This window comes from Thermobia domestica, chromosome 4, assembly GCF_964235325.1.
Source record: "Thermobia domestica chromosome 4, izTheDome1.hap1.1, whole genome shotgun sequence".
Classification (NCBI taxonomy): domain Eukaryota; kingdom Metazoa; phylum Arthropoda; class Insecta; order Zygentoma; family Lepismatidae; genus Thermobia; species Thermobia domestica.
Genome location: NC_137457.1, coordinates 300588834 through 300610977, shown reverse-complemented (window position 1 = coordinate 300610977; position 22144 = coordinate 300588834). Strand labels below are relative to the sequence as shown.

The 22144-nt window shown below is 35.3% G+C and overlaps 1 protein-coding gene across 6 annotated transcripts in view; it reads left to right on the top strand.

Moving 5' to 3' along the window:
• Positions 1-13538, top strand: part of LOC145684247 (uncharacterized) — a 48301-nt gene extending 34763 nt beyond the window's left edge. For 5 of the 6 annotated variants that reach the window (XM_081756365.1, XM_081756363.1, XM_081756367.1 and 2 more), the window contains one exon: positions 10841-13538. In XM_081756365.1, the coding sequence (XP_081612491.1) occupies positions 10841-12338 (1498 nt within the window). In that variant the 3' untranslated portion in view covers positions 12339-13538. Of the gene's footprint in view, positions 1-5916; positions 8554-10840 lie in introns of those variants that run through there. The other variant, XM_081756369.1, reaches the window with a different exon arrangement.
• The last annotated feature ends 8606 nt before the right edge of the window (positions 13539-22144 follow it).

Here is a 22144-nt window from a genome sequence, read left to right as displayed (position 1 = left end):
CTGCGATGTTACTTTCCCACAGAAACACAACTTTTTCATTACAGGTGTGCCCTTCCGCGAAGTAGTCATTTTTGCTTACTAAAACATTCACTCATTAAATTCTACTAAAAACAAACACATATAATCAATTTCTGCATAAAACGATAGTACTCTCCTCACCTTCACTTGTTCTTTGCACATAAATTAACCAATTCTATCTGTAAATTTTCTAAAACCGGCTTGGCTATGTAACATCTTACCCCGCCATTTTTCGCAGGGAAGTATTGGAAAGCAAAGCCTTGCATTTCCCTAAATATACTTGGTTGAGGCAAAGTGAAACTGGTAAGATTTATGTAATTCCTTTCCCTTTAGAAACACTAGCCATCCAAAATTCCCTGACTTCTTACAAGTAGACTGAATACCCTGCGTACTCGAGCTTTCACAGATCAATGAGAACCAAATCCTTTATAACTAAAAAAAACATTTACTTACCATGAACCAAAATAAATGAAATAGAATAAACACCGAAAAGCTTCAACTTACTATATTTCATCATAACACATACTGGAAACTCTGGCCAGTCTGTGTTTGCTTGTGTCTTCCGTCGCACAACTTCGTTAAGCTTCTTGTAATGAAAGGATGCGGGATAAAAACGAAACATCTCTGTTTATCCACGATATGGGTACTACAGCTCTTGGATTATCCGGCTCTATCGTAAATTTCACAACGGCGTACTTTAGCTCATTCATTATTTACCTACAAAAATGGTAATAAAATTGTAAATTGTAAAATTTAATATTAAGACAATAAAAAATTATGACGATTGTTTTCTAAAATAATAAGTCACACTTAGAAATTGGTGGTTCTAACGACAATGTTAATTTATTATCTTGTAAATGAAGAGAAACTTGGAAACAAATAACTTCGGAAGTGATGAGGAAACGCTATTGGGACAAATTATAACATCAAGACTTACAAAATATTTTACAGATTCTATGACCAGCCTCACTTCGTTGAGGGTAACTGTAAAACACTTAGAAGTGGAGGTTACAAAAGGTGCAGTCCAAACGAAATCAATCAATTAAAAAAAAAATGTTGTTGCACGGTCTTCGATTTTGCTCGTGTTTTGGTATAAGGTATCAAAAGAGGTATTGGAATGTAAAGTGGCAGATGCTAATGCTTCACAGTTTCCAAAATAGAGGGCACTGAACATGTGAAATGTGCTCCAAACATGCATATATTAAAATATTTTTAGTTACAGTTCGTTGAACGTGAGGAACATGAAACTTTGATACACATAGTAATACAGGTGAGCACACAAAAACCAAGAACCCACTATCACCAATGTTGCATCATAATGGCGGGTCACAATGTCTTTCACGCAAGTGACCTAAGTTGGGTAGTGTTTTTGGAGTAGAAGGGGAAAGAACCACTAACCTTTATTTTGTGACTGACAACGTTGGACCTTCCTCAGAGCATCGGTTTATTTCAGTTGGTGGTATGTTGCCTCTTCCTGTGAATTCATATGAGTTCTGATAAAAATAATAAAAATTTATTTAGTAGTAAAAGATGCGAATTTAGATGTTTGACAGAACATTATCAGGGCATGCCATTTTATCTAAGTTGAAGAAATATGAAAACAACTTTTTCCACAGGTTTTTGCTTGCGAAAAGTAAATAAAGACGCTACCACGATAAAACGCTTCTCTTTACGTTCTCGTTTGTCTTGACTAATATGGCCCCGATTAGTCAAGACACGTCTTGTTCACTATCTCCGAAGAGTCGAATTGTTTTAGATATTAAGTGTGCGAAGTGTTTTAAATAGTAAGAAATTGTATCATTTGTGATAATTGTGATAAATGGAATCATTTTCGTTGTACCGGAGTTGATGAGAATGATTTACGAGCTGAGCAGTGGTTTTGTGCAGTGTAAGACGGAAGCTAATAATAATGGATTGGTGACGGACGATACTAATAAGAATAGTGAAGCATCTCCTAAAAATTATTGAGATATTAGAAAATGACATAAGAGTTCTGAAAAATGAGAATCAAGAGTTAAGGAAGAATTCAATATGTATATCTCAAGAAAGGAGTGAAAACATGACTGCAGTAAACCCTATACGATGCGAAGCTGTCCTTTACAAAGCCTCAAAAAACACTAAATTTAAGGTTAATAGTGTGAACTTCCCACCCTTAAAAAAATGATTTGACCCATTACCAGATTTGCCTACTCAAGCAGAAGAAGATAGAAATACGGTACGACGGCCAAGTAGTGAGATAAAGAAGACAAAGTCAAACTGCAAAACTCGACCTATGAAAATCTGTTTATATTCTGATAGTCAGGGAAGAGGTGTTTACTCCGATATCTTAAAACACAGTCATCATCAAAATTTCAAGTATGGTTAAACCCGGGTTAAATTCTCCGATGTGACAGCAGATGTGTTGGTACAGAATGTAACGGATATTCCAGTTCTACTTGCAGAAACCAACGATGGCGCTAGAAATGAAACTAAGGATCTTTTGTCTTCTTTGAGAAGGAAATTGTATGAACTTAGAAATGCCAAGCTAGTGTGTGTCTTTTCTGTGCCTCGATGGCACGATTTGCCGTCGTGATCCATAATCAAAAAAGAGGTAGACAAAGCAAATAATGAAATGTATAAAATTTGTAAACACTTTAGAAATGTCACCTACATAGATATTAGTAACTTGGGGAGCAAATTTCATACTGTCCACGGATTTCATCTTAATAGATTGGGTTAAAGATTTGTTAGTGATAAGATCTTTGAGGCGGTTAACAAAATTGCCAAATGTGAATCTGACCCTATTCCTCTGAATGTTGAAACCAGTTCTTTTTTAGGATAAATCTAGATCAAAATGTAAATTCATTCAGTACGTCTGTACATATAGAAAGTAGTAATATTAATAATTAATCTAGGCCTAATGAAGTAGTAACTTTTTCATGGAATATCCAAGGATTATCTATTATATTCGCTATAATTGAAGAATATGTTTGTAATCTGAATGTTGATTTTTTTTTATGTCTTGTTGAGCATTGGCTTCATCCTAGTGACATTAATTTTTACGTCCTCAAGGGATATGAATTGAGTAACAGCTACTGTAGACCCATTAGGAAACATGGGGGATGTACTATCTTTATTAAAAATACATATTCTCATAGGCCTATTCTTAGTGTAAATACCATGTCTATGGAAATGGTCTTTGAGGTTACAGCATCATACTTGCCTGATATTAACACTATTGTTGCATCTGTATACAGACCAAATGTTGAATGTAAAGATTTTAAGTTATTTATTGACAGAATGAACAATCTTCTAGAGCATTTAAATACTTTTAACTCCAATATTATTTTATGTGGGGATTTTAATGTTGATTTTAAGTTGGAAAACAACATAGAAAAGTATTACGTTAAATAATTTGTTCTCTTCATTCAATCTAGCTGTTGTTACTACTGATATTACCATGCCTAAATTTGGAGGTGGTAGTTGTATTGACAATATAATCACTGTTATCGACAGATCTATTGATAGTTCAGTCGTAGAAACTGCTGTCGCTGATCACTGGGCGGTCTTATTTAAATCTGAGGTGTATTTTCTCAAGGTAAAAGATAAGGCTAATAACAATAAATGTAGGTTAAGGGTTGGCTTAATGAGAGAAGAAAACATAACAAGATTTCAAGAGGTACTATCATTAGTTGATTGGAACTTTATGTATAGCTCCTTGCACGATGCTAAGGATAAACTAGAATTTTTTATGTCTCTAATGTGGTTCTCAACTGAAAGTGCGTTTCCTGTGAAATACGTTATGGGTAAGCCAACTAAACCGAAACCTACTAGAGTTAAGAGTAAAGAAATTGATAGACTCAAAGCAAAATGTGAATTTTATTATGACTATTATAGTAGTACTGGCTCAAGTGTCAAAGAATTTGTATAAAATTAGTAAGAAATAGTTATACAAACTAGTGAGAGAAACTAGAATTAAGGTTAATGATAATACCATCAACAACTCTGGCAATAAGTCTAAAGCAATGTGGAATATCGTAAAAAGAGGAAGTTATCCTATCTACAATAACATAAAAATCTCTGATAACCAGCTGAATGCCTCTGAATTTAATAACTTTTTTGTTAACAAATTTGAAGAGATACTGAAGGAAGTTTCATCATATCCTCATAATAGTGATTCAGGTTTTTATTTAAATAAATTGTCTAAACCTACTAGTACGTTTAATTTTCATCCAGTTGAAGTAAAAGATATTGAGAAACCGATTATTAAAATGAGTAGCAGTAGATGTGAGGATATTTATAATCTGAGTCCTATTGTGTTAAAATATGGTGTAAATTTTATAAAGGAACCTTTAGCTCATATTATAAACTCTTGTATATTAGACTGTTATTTTCCTGAATACTTTAAATTAGTGAAAGTACTACCTATAATGAAAAAAGGAAATAAGTCTTCTCTTGATAACTATAGACCAATTTCACTGGTTCCAGTTATATCTAAAGTTTTTGAGATTGTTTTGAATGAACAGATATTTAACTATTTTGAACATAATAATTTATTTAGTAATTCTCAATTTGGCTTTAGATCCGGACTAGGAACTTTTAAAGCTGCTGTCTGATTTTTGGTAAATTGTATTTCTGGGTTGGACAGTAAAAACTTTGTTCATGTAAAACTATATGATCTATCGAAAGCATTTGATACGGTGTCTCATGATATTTTGTTGCGAAAACTAGGATTCTATGGTTTTGATAATGCAGCTCTGTCACTTCTTCATTCGTATTTAAATAGACGATATCAAAGAGTTGTTTATGAAGGGGAAGAGTCTAACCTGTTGCCTGTTAGACACGGAGTACCTCAGGGATCTATTCTTGGTCCGATTCTTTTTATTATTTATATCAATGACCTCCCATACAACGTCGCTTCACCCTTCGTTAATAGTTATTTATTTGCTGATAATCTGAATATTTGTGTTAACTCACGACAAAAAGACTCAGTTCAGTCTATATTAAACATCACCTCAGATATTATTAAAGACTGGTGTACTTCCAACTTGCTTTGTATTAACTCTAATAAGATCAAAGACTTGGTGCTTAACTACAATAACAAAAATTCGAATGCAGAACAAAAAATATTCCTCTCTTTTTTGCAGTTTTTAATTGATAATCATTTGAACTGGGGCGACCATATCCTTAAAGTGGAATCTAGAGCTAGAAAAGGAGTTTATCTAATTCGTAGATTAAGATTGTGCGTAAGTTTAAAGGTACTTAAAACTGTTTTTTATGCGCAAATTCACAGTCATTTAAGTTATGGAACGATACTTTGGAGTCATCTGTCCTTCATTAAAAACCTATTGAAAATACAAAAGATATGTGTAAGATTAATACTCGGTCTCCCTAGTCGTGCACATTGTAGGTCAAGCTTCGTTAAATTAGGAATTATGACAGTACCGGCAATTTTCGTATACAATGTTTGCTTTACATCAAGGAAAACAATCATATTTACAATGAGTTAGGATATTCTCATACGTATCAAACTAGAAACAGGAACCGTTTAGGATTATGTAGATGTGAATATAGTAAGACGCAAAAGATCTTTTACTATATGTCAGTTAAATTTTATAATTTTCTTCCTATATTTCTGAGAACTTCCATTTCTGGCTTTTAAAAAAGAACAGAAATTACTTATTAATAATTGTATATATAGTATAATTGTATGAAGAATTTTTGAACTCAAGATTGATAGTTAAAATATTTGCGTCTGTTATCCAGTGATCTTTGTTTATATTATGGAATATTATGTTATGTTATGTATGTAACCCTAAAAACTGCAACTTCTATTTGTGACGATTGTAATACATCTGATGTTCTCAGATGTTTCTGCAATAAAATTTATTATTATTATTATTTACTTCCTCATTTCAGGTGTGACTTATTCCCGCTAGATTGCCTTCTCATATAGTCCCTCTTAAAACTCTACAGTAAACAAAAGATTACAATCAGTTTCGGTGCTGGTGTAGCTTTGACGCATCACATCTTGGAATTGAATTCTTTGTGTGAAAAGACATGTTTGTGATGAACACATTTCTGCACATTTTGCAGGCAACACAAATTTATACAAAGTAATACAGCTGTATTTTAGGTTAACAAGTGTGGGTTACTAGTGTAAAAACATTAAGTGCTTTACGATGGATAAAATAAGTGATTGCATATGAAAGATGACTCTATTACATGTTATTTTCCACCGGGGTGTATTTCTGTACAGTGTACAGAAGCTGTATTTTATGTCTATAAGTGGACTCTTACTTGTATGAAACAATGACAAGTGCTATTCAAATTCGTATCTTTGCCAAAACTCACTTCTTTTTACCATTCTGGCGGGTACACCAGAATCACACTGATATGACTCGGTTAGAAAGTATTCCTGCTTTCTTGTTAGCACCTAGCATAGGTTTGTTTGTTTTTGCACTGTAGGTAGTGATGGGCAGTGGGAATATTCCCGGTGGGAAGGAAAATAAAAAATGGGATATTCCCGGGTTTTTCCCCTGGCATATAAATTCCCGGGAAGGAATTTATTTCCATTTTCTTTATCTTCCAAATTATAACAACCATCTGTCTAATTACTTTTTTTTTAATTTATTATTATTTACTTCTATGTTTTAAATAATTTGAAGATTGAAAAAGTAAAATTCGTTGACAGTACTTTATATAACTAATGATATGATATTTTAGGTTCCATTTCCATTTGCACTAAAAAGTAGCAAGGTACTAATTTACAAATGATGAAAAGAAACCAGTTTCTAAAGTAATCTAGAAATTATGCACAAATAGAGAAGTACTATCAATAACCCCAAACCACCGATAGTAATAGTCGTCGGCCTGTCTCCTCTCTCACTCCCGAATTTCTGAAAAGGTGTTCGGACTTCTCTTACATGTGAATTAACGCATGATATTTAGAGAAATAGGTAGGAAGAAAGGTCGTGTATGGCAATGTTACGTGCTAAATTATAAAAGTAGGTATGTATCTTGCAAATATTGTGAACATAAATATGTATGCGCATATGTATCTTCTGATACTTGGTGAGACAACTGTTTTTTGACAGTTATCAAACCTAATTTGTTTATAACATTTAAAAATTCAATATGTTTATAATAATATCAATAGTAGAGTCAAACTTAGAAAATCCACTTACACATAAATTTAAACTAGCGGTGTAATAGTATGTGAACTGATTATACCATTTTTTCCACATTTTTACTTGCATGGATAATATTGTAAGTAAATATATATTTATGCGTATTCTCTAAATATAATAAAACATTAATAAAATAACATAATACCGTTCAAAATAAAACTTTGAAGAATTCTCTGAACATAGCAGTAATAATATACGGTGATAAGAAACGAATTTACCTTTGAAATTATAATATAGTAATAGAATTCAATTTATTTTGTGTCTGTACATAAATTCCCGGAATGTTCCCATTTTTGGGAATCTTCCCGAGAATTTTCCCGAAAAATATCTTCCCGAGAATTCACCCATCACTAACTGTAGGTGTTATGCCATATACCTGGAAGGTATATTTATGGAAATCGAAAAAAGAATTGTAATTTTTCAACAATTACTTCTTGTGGGCCCCTTGAATTCTGTCTTTTTCAAGTGAGATATTTCATGTCACCCAGCGCAAATCTTTTAGGACGGAGTAAGAAGGAAATCAGAGAAAGATATATAATTTTTCAACAATTATTTCGAGTGATGCGCCAAAAGTAATCTGCACGTCACTTTCTTCATGAAATCATTGTTTTCACCTCATGTTGAATTCTTCAAACAAAAATTCATGAATTCTACTTGTAAATTTTCTAGAAGTGATTTGGCATAAGTACACTTAACCCTGTAAAGTAATAGCTAAGGGTAATTATGTGGATCAGATGGAATATTGCATATAAGGCGACATTTCAACTGCGATGTGTACTATTTTTCTTCAATTTTACCCCGCAAGGAGAACCTGTATAATGTATGACAGTCAAAGTAAAATGTTAGCATCCAAAAAACTTATTTTCTTATTCGTGCCCTCTGGTTGAATGGTCCGACTCGATTCACTAGCAATCGCCACACGAACTTCGTATAATTCACAACTACTGCTGTAACATTTTTCATTTTAGCAAAATAAAAAAATATTCAACTATTACTATACACTTACCAATTTGTAGAACACCGAAGGTATATGCAATAACTGGTCACATCTCACAGGGAAAAAACAACAGAAAAGAAAAATATGGCGACTCCGTGAAACTGCCAAGCGCAGTGAATTGTAGGTAGGTAGGTGGAAGAAAATTTGCCAAAAGTTTGCTGTTACAAATTTTTGAAACTACATTTGTATACATTTGTTGAATCAGATTTGCTATTTCAGAAAACTTGAAAATATTTAATTTGCTACAAATATTCCAATTTGAATTGAAACTGTTAAGCGCACTCGATAGGTGGAATCAAATTTTCTGAAATTTGTAAGACGTTTGACGTTTCAAATTTTTAAAACTGCTTTTGTATAAAATTCCTTGCATTAAATTTGCTATTACATAAAAATTGCAAAAAATTTTAATTTGCCACAAATATTCCATGTTTGCATTGAGTTTTCCGCAAATAAAAAATCTCAAACTTTCACATTATTTGCTATGACGAACAATAGGCAAGTTTACGGAAATCTGTGGTATTGGGGAACATAATTAAATATATACATTAGAAATATCTAAAACTGGGTACAAATAATATGTAGCGACGAGAGAAACAAAATAGTGACATAGATGGATGTAGTGAAGGAACATTTATTATAAGCATGGAAAACGGTATAAGTAACAATTAGCAACGAAAGAAACAAAGGAAGTGAAAAATATGAGACATTGTTAACTTAAAAGAACACATAATAAGGAAATGCTAAACAAAGAAAGAAAAGTAGGAAATTAAATGTGAGAAAATGAAAGAAGTGGAAGATGGATTGGAATATAAAAAAAAATATACAAACGCAAAATGTATGATAATTTAAAAACACTGGCAATAGGCTACAACATATGCCAAACAAGTAGCACCAAATTGATATTTTACGTTGGGGAAGTATTTTCTCTCTTAATATTAAAGTTTCAAAAATAGATGTCTCGAAACTTTAGCTGGTGAGATAACTAAAATTTGTACATAATGACAAGTTGAAATACAGGAGATAGAGAAAAATAAGGAAACACCTGAAAAATTGCATATTATTTTTATTAATAGCGAGTAGAACCAACTTCGGCACGCACAACGGCCACACTGCGATGAGTAATGGAGAAATACGGGTCATGTATGGTTGCTAAAGGGACATTGTACTATTCTTCCGCTAAAGCAGCTGCAAGTTATTGTACAAACGAAGGTGATGGGTAGCGAGCTCGCAGCTTCTTGTCCAAAACTAACCAGAAGTGCTGAACGATATTAAAGTGAGATGATTTTTGTGGCCATGGCAGATGTGACACTTCATCTTCATGCCCATCAAACCAGTCCTGAACGATGTGAGCTAGATAAACAGGGGCTCTGTCATCTTAAAAAATGTCTTTACAGTAGCTTATGGAGACAAAGTAGGCACCATAGGGTGCAGCTGGGCACTAAAAATGTTTGGGTAATCCTTGAGAGTAATATTTCTATGTAGGGTGATGATCGGTCTGGCAGAATACCAGGATATAAGTACCCGAATCATCACTAAGCCACCAATTTGCTTCAATTTTTCAACAGACAGTTTTTATCGTACGGTTGTGTTTCCGTTGACCACATGTAAACTGGTCCAGCAGTTGGAAACAATGTAATGTAAGACTCATCGAATCAGATGACGGTCTTCTGCTGCTCCATTATCCAGTTTTGATTGACGTTGCACCGCTGTCTCCATATGTCAGCAGCATGGGTGGTTTGCGAATTGCAAGCTACCTCAGTTACCCTGCGTGTGGAGTTCGTTTTTTTTTTTGACTGTTTTGTCGCTAACAGGATCTGTAAGCATTGTATTGAGCTCAGCTGTGACTTTTGGCGCCATTGTGATTACTGCTTTGTCAAAATACTATCCTATATGCGTCTGTTTCTGTCACGGAACACAAAGTTGTGTCCACGCTAGTGTTTCGTTGATGCATGCGGTTTTTCCGGAACACTCCGAGGCAGTCATGATCTTCAAGATTGTGCCTCTCGATATACGGAACATCATTACTATCATCAAGGAAGTTTCCCCTTACACGCACCGTCAACTTATCCCCTTTGAAACAGTGAGCTCAAACATGATTCAAGATAACCTGCAAGAACCGGTCGCTGAACTTCAAGTGATCCATCTGTTCGATTGGCTAGGTTGTATGCCTCACAGGATGTGCCTGTGATCACAACAGCAGCTACCGTTCGAACACAAATCATGTTTAGATTCTCTGCCTTTTTATATTATATTTTCAGTTATGTGTACTATATATTTTTATACTATATATACTATTTTGTACTATACTATATTCCACATTTTTTCCATTCCTTGTAAACACGATTGAATATCTCTTTTTGTATTTTCTAGCATATATAAGATTTTCTGTTATATATATCGTGAACTGTAACACAAATATGACATTTGTATGTCGTTCAGATTTTTACGTTTTCTTTAAAAATATATCTATAAACGCACCTTCTAAGAGTAACTCAGTCCAGAGATGCAATAATAGCTCTGAGTTTTCTCATAGTCTTTTAGTGTAACTATAATTAAAAATATATAGTCTTTAGGTAGTTACGGATTATTATAGTCATCAGTATGTTAGTAAACCTCTAGGATTGTCGATTCATTAATTTCAATTTTGGCATTACAGGTTGGAGAAATATAAGTTTCTAGCAAAACCAGAGACGCCTATTTTACGAAAAGGATTATTTAATCATGTAGAGAGCGAGGGCCATCAATCTAAGGAATGTGGCAAAGAGTTGAGAAATAAGTCAAACATAAAAAACATGTTTTTAAAAGATACAAGTGAGCATGCTCAGCTTTGCCAGCAATATCGTAATGACTCGAGGGGAGCATCTTCTTTGACAAATACGGCAATAGAACATTCTTGCATAATATGCGCCAAAACTTTTTTAAATAAATATGGTTTGAGAAAACATATGCTTTGCCACACAGAAGAAAAACCTCATTGCTGTGCAGTGTGTGGTAAAAGGTTTCGTCTAAAAAGTAATTTGAATAAACATACGTTAATCCACTCAGGAAAAAATTATTACTATTGTAAAGAATGTGGTAAACGTTTCAGCACACAGGGTTATCTTAAAATCCATATGTTAATACATACAGGTGAGAAACCTTACAATTGCGAAGTATGTTCAAAGAAATTTACTACGAAACAGTACTTGAGAGAACATATGTTAAATCATATAAATGAGAAAGCTTACTGTTGTCCGGAGTGTGGAAGAGGGTTTAATGCAAAACAAAATATGAGAAGCCACAAATTGACTCACAGAAAAGACAAACATCACTTTTGTGAGGAGTGTGGAAAAGGGTTCTATAAAAGGTCGGCTCTAAGAGTACATTCGTTAATACATATGGATGCGAAATCTTACTTTTGTCAGGTTTGTGGAAGAGGATTCATTCGAAAACGTAGTTTCGAGGCTCACATGTTTACACATACAGGCAAAACAGATTTTTGGTGCCGTGAGTGTGGAAAGGGCTTTGGCCTCAAATCTCGATTGGTACGACACACATTAATTCATAAATCTGAGAAATTTCATTCCGAGAAGTGTATTATCGATTTGAGTGAAGAATCTCTTTTGTGTAATGGCTCAAAAAGTGAAAAGAAGAAACGTCATTTTTGCACGTTGTGCAAAAAGGTATTTCCTACACCTTGTGCATTACAAAGGCACATGAGATCCCACACCGGAGAGAAGCCTTACTGTTGCTTGCAGTGTGGTAAATGCTTTGCTGTGAAATCAAATTTGGGGGCACACATCTTAACTCACTTACCTGAGAAACTTGACACCTATAGTTGCGACGAATGTGGTAGAGGTTTTACTCAGAAGTGTAGGTTACAGGCGCACATGATGGTTCACACAAATGAGAAACGCTATTGTTGCGAAGTTTGTGGTAAACAACTAAAATTGAAACACACTTTGAAAGAGCACTTACTAGCACATATGGGTAAGAAAGATTACTCTTGTCAGGTGTGTGGAGAATCGTTTGTAAGTAAATCAAGACTCGGAATTCATGTGATAATACACTCAGGCGAGAAACGTTGCGAAAAACGTTTTTACTGCCATTTGTGTGGAAGCGGGTACTTGAGGAAGTCGTATTTGCAAAAGCATATTTTGTCACATATTTCATAATCTACCTGTAGTCAAATGTCTTGAAAATAATGCAGTTAAAGATCACAATTGAAGGTTACGATTAATAATAGATGAGCAGTAGCTTGTTCAGATATATGTACATTCATGACCAAAATAATTGTGGCATATCTATAACTTTCTTCTTGTAAGAATATAATTTGATATGACTGCAGGGTACTTTTAATACTGATACTATATGTATAATTGGGAAATGTATATTTGTGGTAAATTTCATAGAAAGACAATTATAAATACGAAAACTAAAATGGGTAAAACAAAATGTTGCTAAGTAGACAAAAAAGTGTTATTTTCGTTCTATTGTTTTTATTTACTGCTCTTTCGACATGAAATTTGCCATATACATGTCTTTGGCAATTATACACATACAAACATTATAAGAAATACCGGGCGAATTCGTTGTCAAATTATATTCCTACAACAACATATAGATATGCGACAATAATTTTGGACATGAGTGTACATGTTTCCGTGTAGCGTTATTTGAAAACTCCTGTTAAGTTAAAGCTGATGCTTTTTTCACATCAAAACCGTAAGCTACAGAATTTACTTTGTTATCACTTGGTTAATTTATGTACATAATTAAACCAATATATTTCTATTATGAGGAAGAAAACCCGCTTAAAAATATTAGTGACATTTTACCTTTGTCAGTAGCGGGAACACTGAAAATTGACGAATATTGCTTGTGAAGTATAGTTTTAAATCTTCCGCAATCAAATTTTGGGTTTCTAATGTTCAATTTACTCAATTGAAGAAATAATTTGTGATACTTTCTGTAGTCGAAAGTGTAGTTTGAGAGCACACAGATTCGTATTCTTGGGACGTTTCAGTATTCGGATTTGTGTAATTAAACGCAGAAGTATGTTGTAGGCTATAACTTACATCTTTGCACTTATCTTTTATATACGTATTTGTTATACCTTTATCTATATCGACAACATAGACTTACATATATTGTAATTTTCTTGCAGCAGAAAAGGATTGAAGTACAAGTGCAAGTTAAGCTTATTTATATATGTTTAAAAAAGTTAAGGTGAAATGCTAAAGGTAAAAATGTATCACAAAAGGTAAAATACGAGTAACCTATTGTATAATTTGCGGTAGAGCCGCTAGAAAAAACTTTCAGTATTTTTATTACTTTATCGATTTAATGCATATAAATTTTCTCATCACTTTTAAGATGATTTGGTTTTATTTAAAATACAACCTGCTTCAAAAAGAATATAAGTATTACGAATAATTATTTTGTCCAACCTATGGATCGCTGCGCCCCGGGTCGGCTATTGGAGAAACGAATACATAGTCTAGTTTTTATTAATAGCTTTTTGCTTGGTAACGTCATATGTTTAAAATGGCTACTCTACAGCAGAAATCATTTTGTGTTCTCAAGTTTGCGAAGTGCGATTCCGTGATTACAGTGAAAAAACGTTTCAGGTTGAGGTACCAAATTGATCCTCCAAATAGTTGGAACATTCGCAGATGGTATCGACAGTTTGTAGATACAGGTTGTGCATGTAAAGGAAAGAGTCCTGGCCGCTCTCGTGTTCCTGAACAAAATTTTGCACGATTTAAAACTGCTTCCTAACGTAGTCCTTCAAAATCAACTCGTCGTGCCAGTCGGGAGTTACAAGTGCCGACAACAACAATTTGGCGTGTTTTGAGACGTCGGATGGTTATGAAACCGTACAAGTTACAGCTGTTACAAGCTCTGCGTCCTGATGACAAACGCAAACGTGTGGCATTTTGTAACGAGATTCTGGATGCTATTGACAATAATAACACTTTTACACAACGCATCGTGTTCAGTGATGAAGCGACTTTCCGTGTTAGTGGTCAGGCACACAAACAAAATGTTCGAATTTGGGGCCTACAGAACCCACATGCGGTCATTGAACATGTACGAGATTCGCCCAAATTCAATACGTTTTGTGCGATACCCGATCATCTGTTTACGGCCCATTCTTCTTTAATGGAAACACGGATAACAGTCAGCAGTATCTCGCTATGTTACAAAACTGGTTGTTTCCGAGGATGCACGAAGACAACTTCATTTTCCAACAATACGGGGCACCCCGTCACTGGAGTCGCCAAGTGCGTGAATATCTGAATGAAACTCTACCCGAACCATTGGATTGGTCGTAAAGAATTTGGCGACTTAGCATGTCTCAGCTGGCCTCCACGATCACCGGATTTGAGCCTGTGACTTCTTAATGTGGGGTTTCGTTAAAGACAACGTTTATGTACCACCACTCCCACAGAACCTGGAGTTGAAGAACCAGATCCGTACTGCCATAACATCAGTAACGCAGGACATGCTTGCCCGAGTGTGGGAGGAATTTGAGTATCGATATGATATTCTTCGTGTCGCTGATGGAAGACATATTGAACATCTGTAACTTGAACTGTAATTTGAACTTGAGAGGTTCGTAAATATGTGTGTAAAATTTCATATTCGTATGTCTTAAAGTTTAATAAATATATGCATTCGAAATACGTATATTCTTTTTGAAACGGTGTATATTGCTTAGATTTAATATTTTCACTTAGTGTTTATTATTAATTTTTGTATCTAGATGATAAATTTATTTCTTTTTATTGTATCATCATAGTATTAATATTTTCCTTTTAAATTAATTTTTCTACATATTATATATTTAACTCTTTTATTTTACTGCGATTTTTTAAGGAATATATATATATACAGATTGATAGATACATAGATAGATAAATAGATACATAGGATAGATAGGGTGTTTCAAAACAACACTGACAAAGTTTGGAAGGTGATTCCTAACAATAAGAATTCAAAAAGGATAGACCAACCTGGGTGCATAAATGTTTCCTTTCAGAGTTTTAGGCAGCCGGAAACAAAAAAAAAACAAAAAATAAAAAATAAATAAATAAATAAAATAAATAAAAATAAAAAAAATAAAATTTAAAGGTTCATAGCTTAAAACTATGAGACCTACCGTAGTCGGATAAAGACCAACTAGGAACTAATATGAGTGGCATCTAAAAGTACGTGTTTCAGAAACCTAAGGCACTCACGCAACAACTTTTATAGAGGGAATTTTGCTATGGGCATATAATTTGAAGTACTCACCAACTACGTTTACAAAAATTGTGGAAGTACCGCAGTATTCTGAAACTCTACTACGGTTAGCTCCTATAGTATTGGAGGTATGGATCTTTAAAGTTCATTTTTAAATGTTTTTGGGAGCCTGTAACCTCGAAATCAAGGTGGCTCAATGGTAGAGCGTACACCTGCGGTGCTTGGTGTTTCTGGTTCGATGCTTGGGGTCACTGAATAAATCCAAGTTACCAGGGCTTGAAAATTTTAATTTTTTGAAAGGTTTCATTTAAAAAATGCTTAGTTAAGTATCATATCTAGTTACATATATGGTTTGCAATGAACGTGAAAATTATTTTTCTGTTTACAGCACTTCAATATCTCAAACCATTCCGGAGACAAAACATTGATAAAGTTTACAGCACTGTTGAAAATGGCGTATTTGTGAAGTATATTGTAATTGATTGTTGTTTTCTTTCTCTTTTAATTCATTATAGCAATAGCTTTTAGCAGTTGTAATTACAACAAGGTCTCGCAATGACATGATTTAAGCAGTGTTGCGAACTTCAGCAATGTTTGTCATATCACCAGGGTGGTTTGAGATATCGAAGTACTGTTAACGGCAAAATAATTTGTAAGTTCACTGCAAACTATACAAATAACTAGATATGACACTTATCTATGCATTTTTTCGAGATAAAACCTTTCAAAAAATTCAAATTTTCAAGCCCTGGTAACTTCGTTCCTGTTCATTCCAAATAGGTCATACCATGACCATGGTATCCAACGCTAAGGTGCTTTCAATGTGCTTAATCCTGTTCATCTCCGTCATGATGTATGTGTGGTCGAGGCTTCCAAACTTTGGATGCTTTTGATATTATAACATCCTTAGTTTGCAACACTGAACAATAAATATGGTGTTTTATGTTTTCGTTTAACATATTGGTTTCAAATATGTAACAATCTGACGTAGTGCCATTTGAAAATCTATAACTTTATATTGGTTGGCAACACTGTTTGTTGGATGTTTCGGCTTAATACATGCAAAGATGTCCCTTTCCATATAGTTATTCCGTGCAAAGCTTCGCTTTTCTCTCGTTTTTAGGTTCTCCGTTATATATATTAGGGTGTCCCTTATTTTGGGTAATTTGGTGTTGCGAAACGTACACTCCCAAATGTATTGTATGTGACCATAATCACGCATTAGTGAAATAGCAGCTCTCTACGAGAATGTTAACCCCTGCCCACTTGACGACAAAAAATCTTGAAATGGCGTTTTCACATTATAATATATTTTAGAATTTCCAACTGTTGTAATGGAGAAACTAAAAGAGACATAGAAACGAAACTTTGCACGAAGCAACTAGAGAAAAGGCGGCATCTGTTCGTGAGTTGACAAACAGCATCAGATGAAGAGTGTTGCCAACCGAAGACAAAGTGTTGTTTTTGTAAATCGAATGACCTAAATTGAATATCCGTTGGAAGCAGCAAAAAAAAAAAAAAAAAAAAAAAGGACAAAGAAGATTGCAAAGGTAGATCAGTGTTGCAAACATTTCGAGCAATAACGTGTTGGCGCACACAGGGAGTGAGATACTAACGTTTTGTACACCTTAAGTCAGATATTGACAAGAATTGTTTGCGTCGACTCTGTCTAGAAGCATCCGCTGAACAGTGTTGCCATCAACAGAAGAGAAAAATTGAGTTTGGAAGAGAACAATAATTCGGAAAGGCTCAGTAGTGCGGTATGGTTTAAAACCTATAACTCAAGGCGGAAGATCATGAGTAGTGCCGTGGTTAGGTAAAATTGATAACTTACGTACTGACAGATATATTCGGTATCTTGTTAAAGCAGAGAACTAAGGTTTGTACAAGATGGCAACGCTGCACATCTGTAGCTTTTCTATTCTTGATTTCACCATGGTTATCAGCGTCCTCAAAAGCCCAAGCATAAACCCATGCAAATGGGACGCTGTTTTCATATTTTAACCAGGTTGTTGGGATTCCAACTTGCTGTGCAGTGTTGCAACTTTTCACAAACGTTACTTGTCAGTTTTTACAAGATATCGTATATCTCGGTCAATTATAGATCTTACATAACCACGGTTCTACCCCTCATGCTTTACCGCCTTGCACTATACGTTCTAAAGCATACAGCACTAGTGACCTTTTCCGAATTATTGTATCTTCCAAACTCAATTTTTCTCTTCTGTTGATGGCAACACTGTTCAGCAGATGCTTCTAGACAGTCGACATAAACAATTCTTGTCAATATCTGATTTAAGGTGTACAAAACTTTAGTACCTCACTCCCTCTGTGCGCCAACACATATTACACGTTATTACTCGAAACGTTTGCAACACTGATCTACCTTTGCAATCTTCTTTGTCCTTATTTTTTTGCTGCTTCCAACGATGATATTCAATTTAGGTCATTCGATTTACAAAAACAACACTTTGTCTTGGGTTGGCAACACTGTTCATCTGATGCTGTTTGTCAATACACAAACAGATGTTGCCCTTTCTGTAGTTGCTTTGTGCAAAGTTTCGTTTCTCTGTCTCTTTTAGTTTCTCCGTTATCACGGTTGGAAATTATAAATTATATTATAATGTGGAAATGCCATGTCATGACTGTCGTTAAGTCGGCATGGGTTAACGTTCTCGTAGAGAGCTGCTATTTCACTAATGCGTGTTTATGGTCACAGAATACATTTGGGGTGTGTACATATCGCAACACGAAATTATCCAAAATAAGGGACACCCTAACGCACACACACACACACACAGACAATATATATATATATATATATATATATATATATATATATATATATATATATATATATAGGGTGCGGCATGTAAAACCGGCCCGTCGTAATATTCTGGTATATTGTGTTTTTGGCAACACTTAAATAATCTACCTTCCTACCAAGAGATGGCGTGTCGAGGTCGGGTCGACTTACGTGACCTGCAGCACTCACGTGCAGCCGCAGCCAGTGAAACTTGTCGAAACCAGTTGAGAAAAAGGCCTCGTTGTGTTAAGCCGGGTGAGTGTCAGTGTGTGATAATGCCGTATTCGATACCCGAGCGTTTTGCCATTGTTGAAGGGTTCATTCTCACTGGATCTTTTGTGAAAACAAAGAATTTGTTTCGGGAGAAATTTCCAGGACGTTCTGTGCCAGCAAAAAGCACCATTCAGGAATTGATTGAAAAATGGCGGCATACAGGATCGGTTCAAAATGCTCCCAGGAACAGACGACCATCTGTCTGCACACCTGAATTAAAGATGCAGGTGGAGGAGATAATGACAAGAAGTCCTCGAAAGTCAACCAGGAGATTGAGTCAACAGGTTCATGCGAGTGAGAGAGAAGATGCAGACGTGTTTTAAGGGGACTGAAGTTAAAACCGTACCGGATAAGTGTTGTGCAAGAACTGAAGGAGCCTGACCTGCAGAAGAGGGTGCATTTCTGTTCATGGCTGTTGAGCAATGTTGCCAGGGGTTTCTTGGATCCACTAATGCTCATCATGAGTGACGAGGCGTGGTTCCACCTGTCTGGGTACGTAAATTCCCAAAACAATCGGTATTGGTCGACAGAAAATCCACACGCAATCCACCAGGTACCCTTGCATGATGAGAAGATTGGTGTTTGGTGTGCCATTTCCGCCACACGCGTTATTGAGCCCATATTCTTTGAGACGACAGTGAACAGTGACGTGTATATGGGAATCCTGGAGGAGTTTTATACACACTTGACCGAAGAGGAGCGTCAGTTATGTTACTTTCAGCAGGACGGTGCAACATGCCACACATCAGCTGCATCATTGTCCCTTGTGCATGAGATGTTTACACCAGAGAGGACAATCAGCAAAGGCTTGCGGCCTCCTCGGTCACCAGACTTGTCCACGTGTGACTTTTACTTATGGGGACTGTTAAAGGGAAGAGTATACGAAACAACTCCACACACAATTGAAGAACTCAAGACCAGGATCCAGGATGTCACCAATAGCATTACAGCACAAGAACTGACAAGGGTATATATGAATCTCCTCAATCGTGCTCACATGTGTGTTGAAGTGGGCGGAGGACACTGTCAGCACCTGCTGTGAAGGTGAGTAGTCATATTCAATACATTACATTTCATTTATGTGTTGTAGTTAATCATATTCAATACATTACATTTCATTTTATGTGTTCACTTTACGGGGCGGTTTTACGTGCCGCACCCTGTATATATATATATATATATATATATATATATATATATATATATATAAACATGATGTGTTAAGATTATTTCTTTTAGTTTAACGTAACACAACTATTTTCCAGGGTTAAGGAAGATGGTGAATAGAATGAGCGAAGTGGAATGAAGAAAGTGGAAGAAAACGGGAAAACTCGAAAAAAACGTTCACAAGCAGTAGTTTGCAGAACGGGATTGAGATCAGACCAGAGATGAACACTCTAACACTGAATCACTATGAGCGTGAGCCAGAGGCAGATCAAGGGGTCGGATCGGGGTAATCGGCCCCAGAAGAGAAAAATTTCTTATTTTATATATAAATGAAACCCATCCCAGAGTTTGGAGCTCTTAAAAGTAGCTCTTAAGTAACAGTATTAGAACCCACCGCCCCACAGAAGTCCGTCCTGGATCCGCCCATGGCGCAAGCGTGATGTAGTTCAATAAGAAACAGTTCATTTTGCTCTGGTGTATTTCACTTTTTAGAAGGAAGTGATATTCTTTTTCATTTTCATCGTTTATAATTCATGACTGCGGACTACTGCTTCTCTCTATTTTTTTTGTAATGTGTTTCCATATTTATGACATATAATTCGAAAGGTCGCATTTAATTTCAGAACTGACATTTATTTGCAAGAAAATATGTCACTCCTTTACTGATAGTTATTTTAGAGCAACACCTTCTTGGTACGATAACTTTATTTTAAAAATTGTAAGCGAGGCCAATTTTTCCTTTTGGATTTGCTGGAAGTCGACGTTGGGAAACCGCAAATGAAAATGCTTTACATCTGTTTTATATGATGATGATCAGTTTTCATATAATGTTGTCTGTCAGATGTCACACATTTTATCCTTATTAAAAATACTACTTAGTTCACGTTTCGTGATTTACGTTGTTGTTAGTATACCAATGCTCACTGAGCATCAGTTTGAGGTTCTTATTATTTCAATTACTACTTGTTGTGGATGTTTGAAGTAATTTTCTGCACTTTGCTGACCATTGTGTTTAGGTGCGACATCTAATTCGAATTTTAACTAGCTCATTATTTTCTAGCCCAGAGGAAACATTCTATAATTCAAATAAAGGAAGTGGACCAATTCAAAATTTAGGGGGTCCATTTAATTGTGGTGTGACATCTTCAAATTCGAATTTTTCCAGCTCAGAATTTTGTACTATTGCAGAGTTCTAACAAACCTAAAAAATCAAAGAATGTCAGGAAATATGAGTTATTTCAGGGAAACTTGCAGAAATTATTGGAAAGCTGTTTAATTTCACGGAAATAATTGATAATTTCTTTAATGCTAGGGAAACTAGGTAGTGGTTCTCGAAAATTTAGGCACATTTAAAATTAGTTTATTTGGGATTTAAAGATCATGGAACATAACAGCACAGAATAGTTGACTTTTAGATACATCAAGGTGTGTTGTGCCATGATTTTGATTGGGTTTTTAGCTCTGAAATAAGTTAATTCGTCTTGAATCTCTTAATGTAGACAAAGTGTGGCGTCTCTGATCTTGCGAGCTGAGATACGCATTTTTAACCGAGTTTAATACAGAGGAGGGTCTCAATTCGAGCTTTTCACACACACACACACACACACACACACGAACGTTTATATATATAAACAGGGTGTAACGAAAGGTTGTATACAACGCTTGGGAAGTGATTCTACACATGAAAACAAAGAGAAAGAACTACGTAATAGAAAGTCTAGCGCCGCCTCTATTCCCAGTTACGGATGCCAGAAAGCGTTGGAAAATGAACTTTGGAGGCGTATAGTGGTAAAACATAGAAGTGCGGTGTCAGGTGGCCAACAAGGAAACAGAACATGGGCTGTCCGAATATACAACAATGAGATGTGGACAAGCGAGCGCAAGGGATTCCCCAAAGGACATGAAGCACTCCGTGGACGTCATGAGGGCACACAGTGAAGTGAGAGAATGTGTGTGGACAGTGATGACACCAGCTTTAATTTCTTAAGAGGGCGGCTATTTTTACATACCAAAAATGACAGTTTTATGATGTTTGACTTATATTACAGTAGAAAATGTATTACTTTGTCGTTGTTTCGTATTATCTAATTACTAGCACATATTACCCGCTTCGATGGGTTGAAATAAATAATTTAAAATGCACATCTTTGTATATTGTATGGCTGAATTTGGATCTATGCTGCATCGTAAGGATAAATGTTCATCTTGCTGACCACGGAAATCATGGATTCAACACGGAGATTGCTCATTTTCAATTATTTTAATGTATTTCAGCCTCATCATCCCCAAGGATCGGGGCTGAAAATGGACTTAAACAACAACAGAATTGTCTCTGTTTATCTCGGCGATCGCAAGAACTATGGATTCAACACTAATATCGGTCATTTTTGACCACTTATATATATACATGCATATATTTCTCCCTCTCCATGTTGCGGGCCTCCATCGGAAGTATCTCCGTTCATCTCGGCGACCCCCAAAAATGTG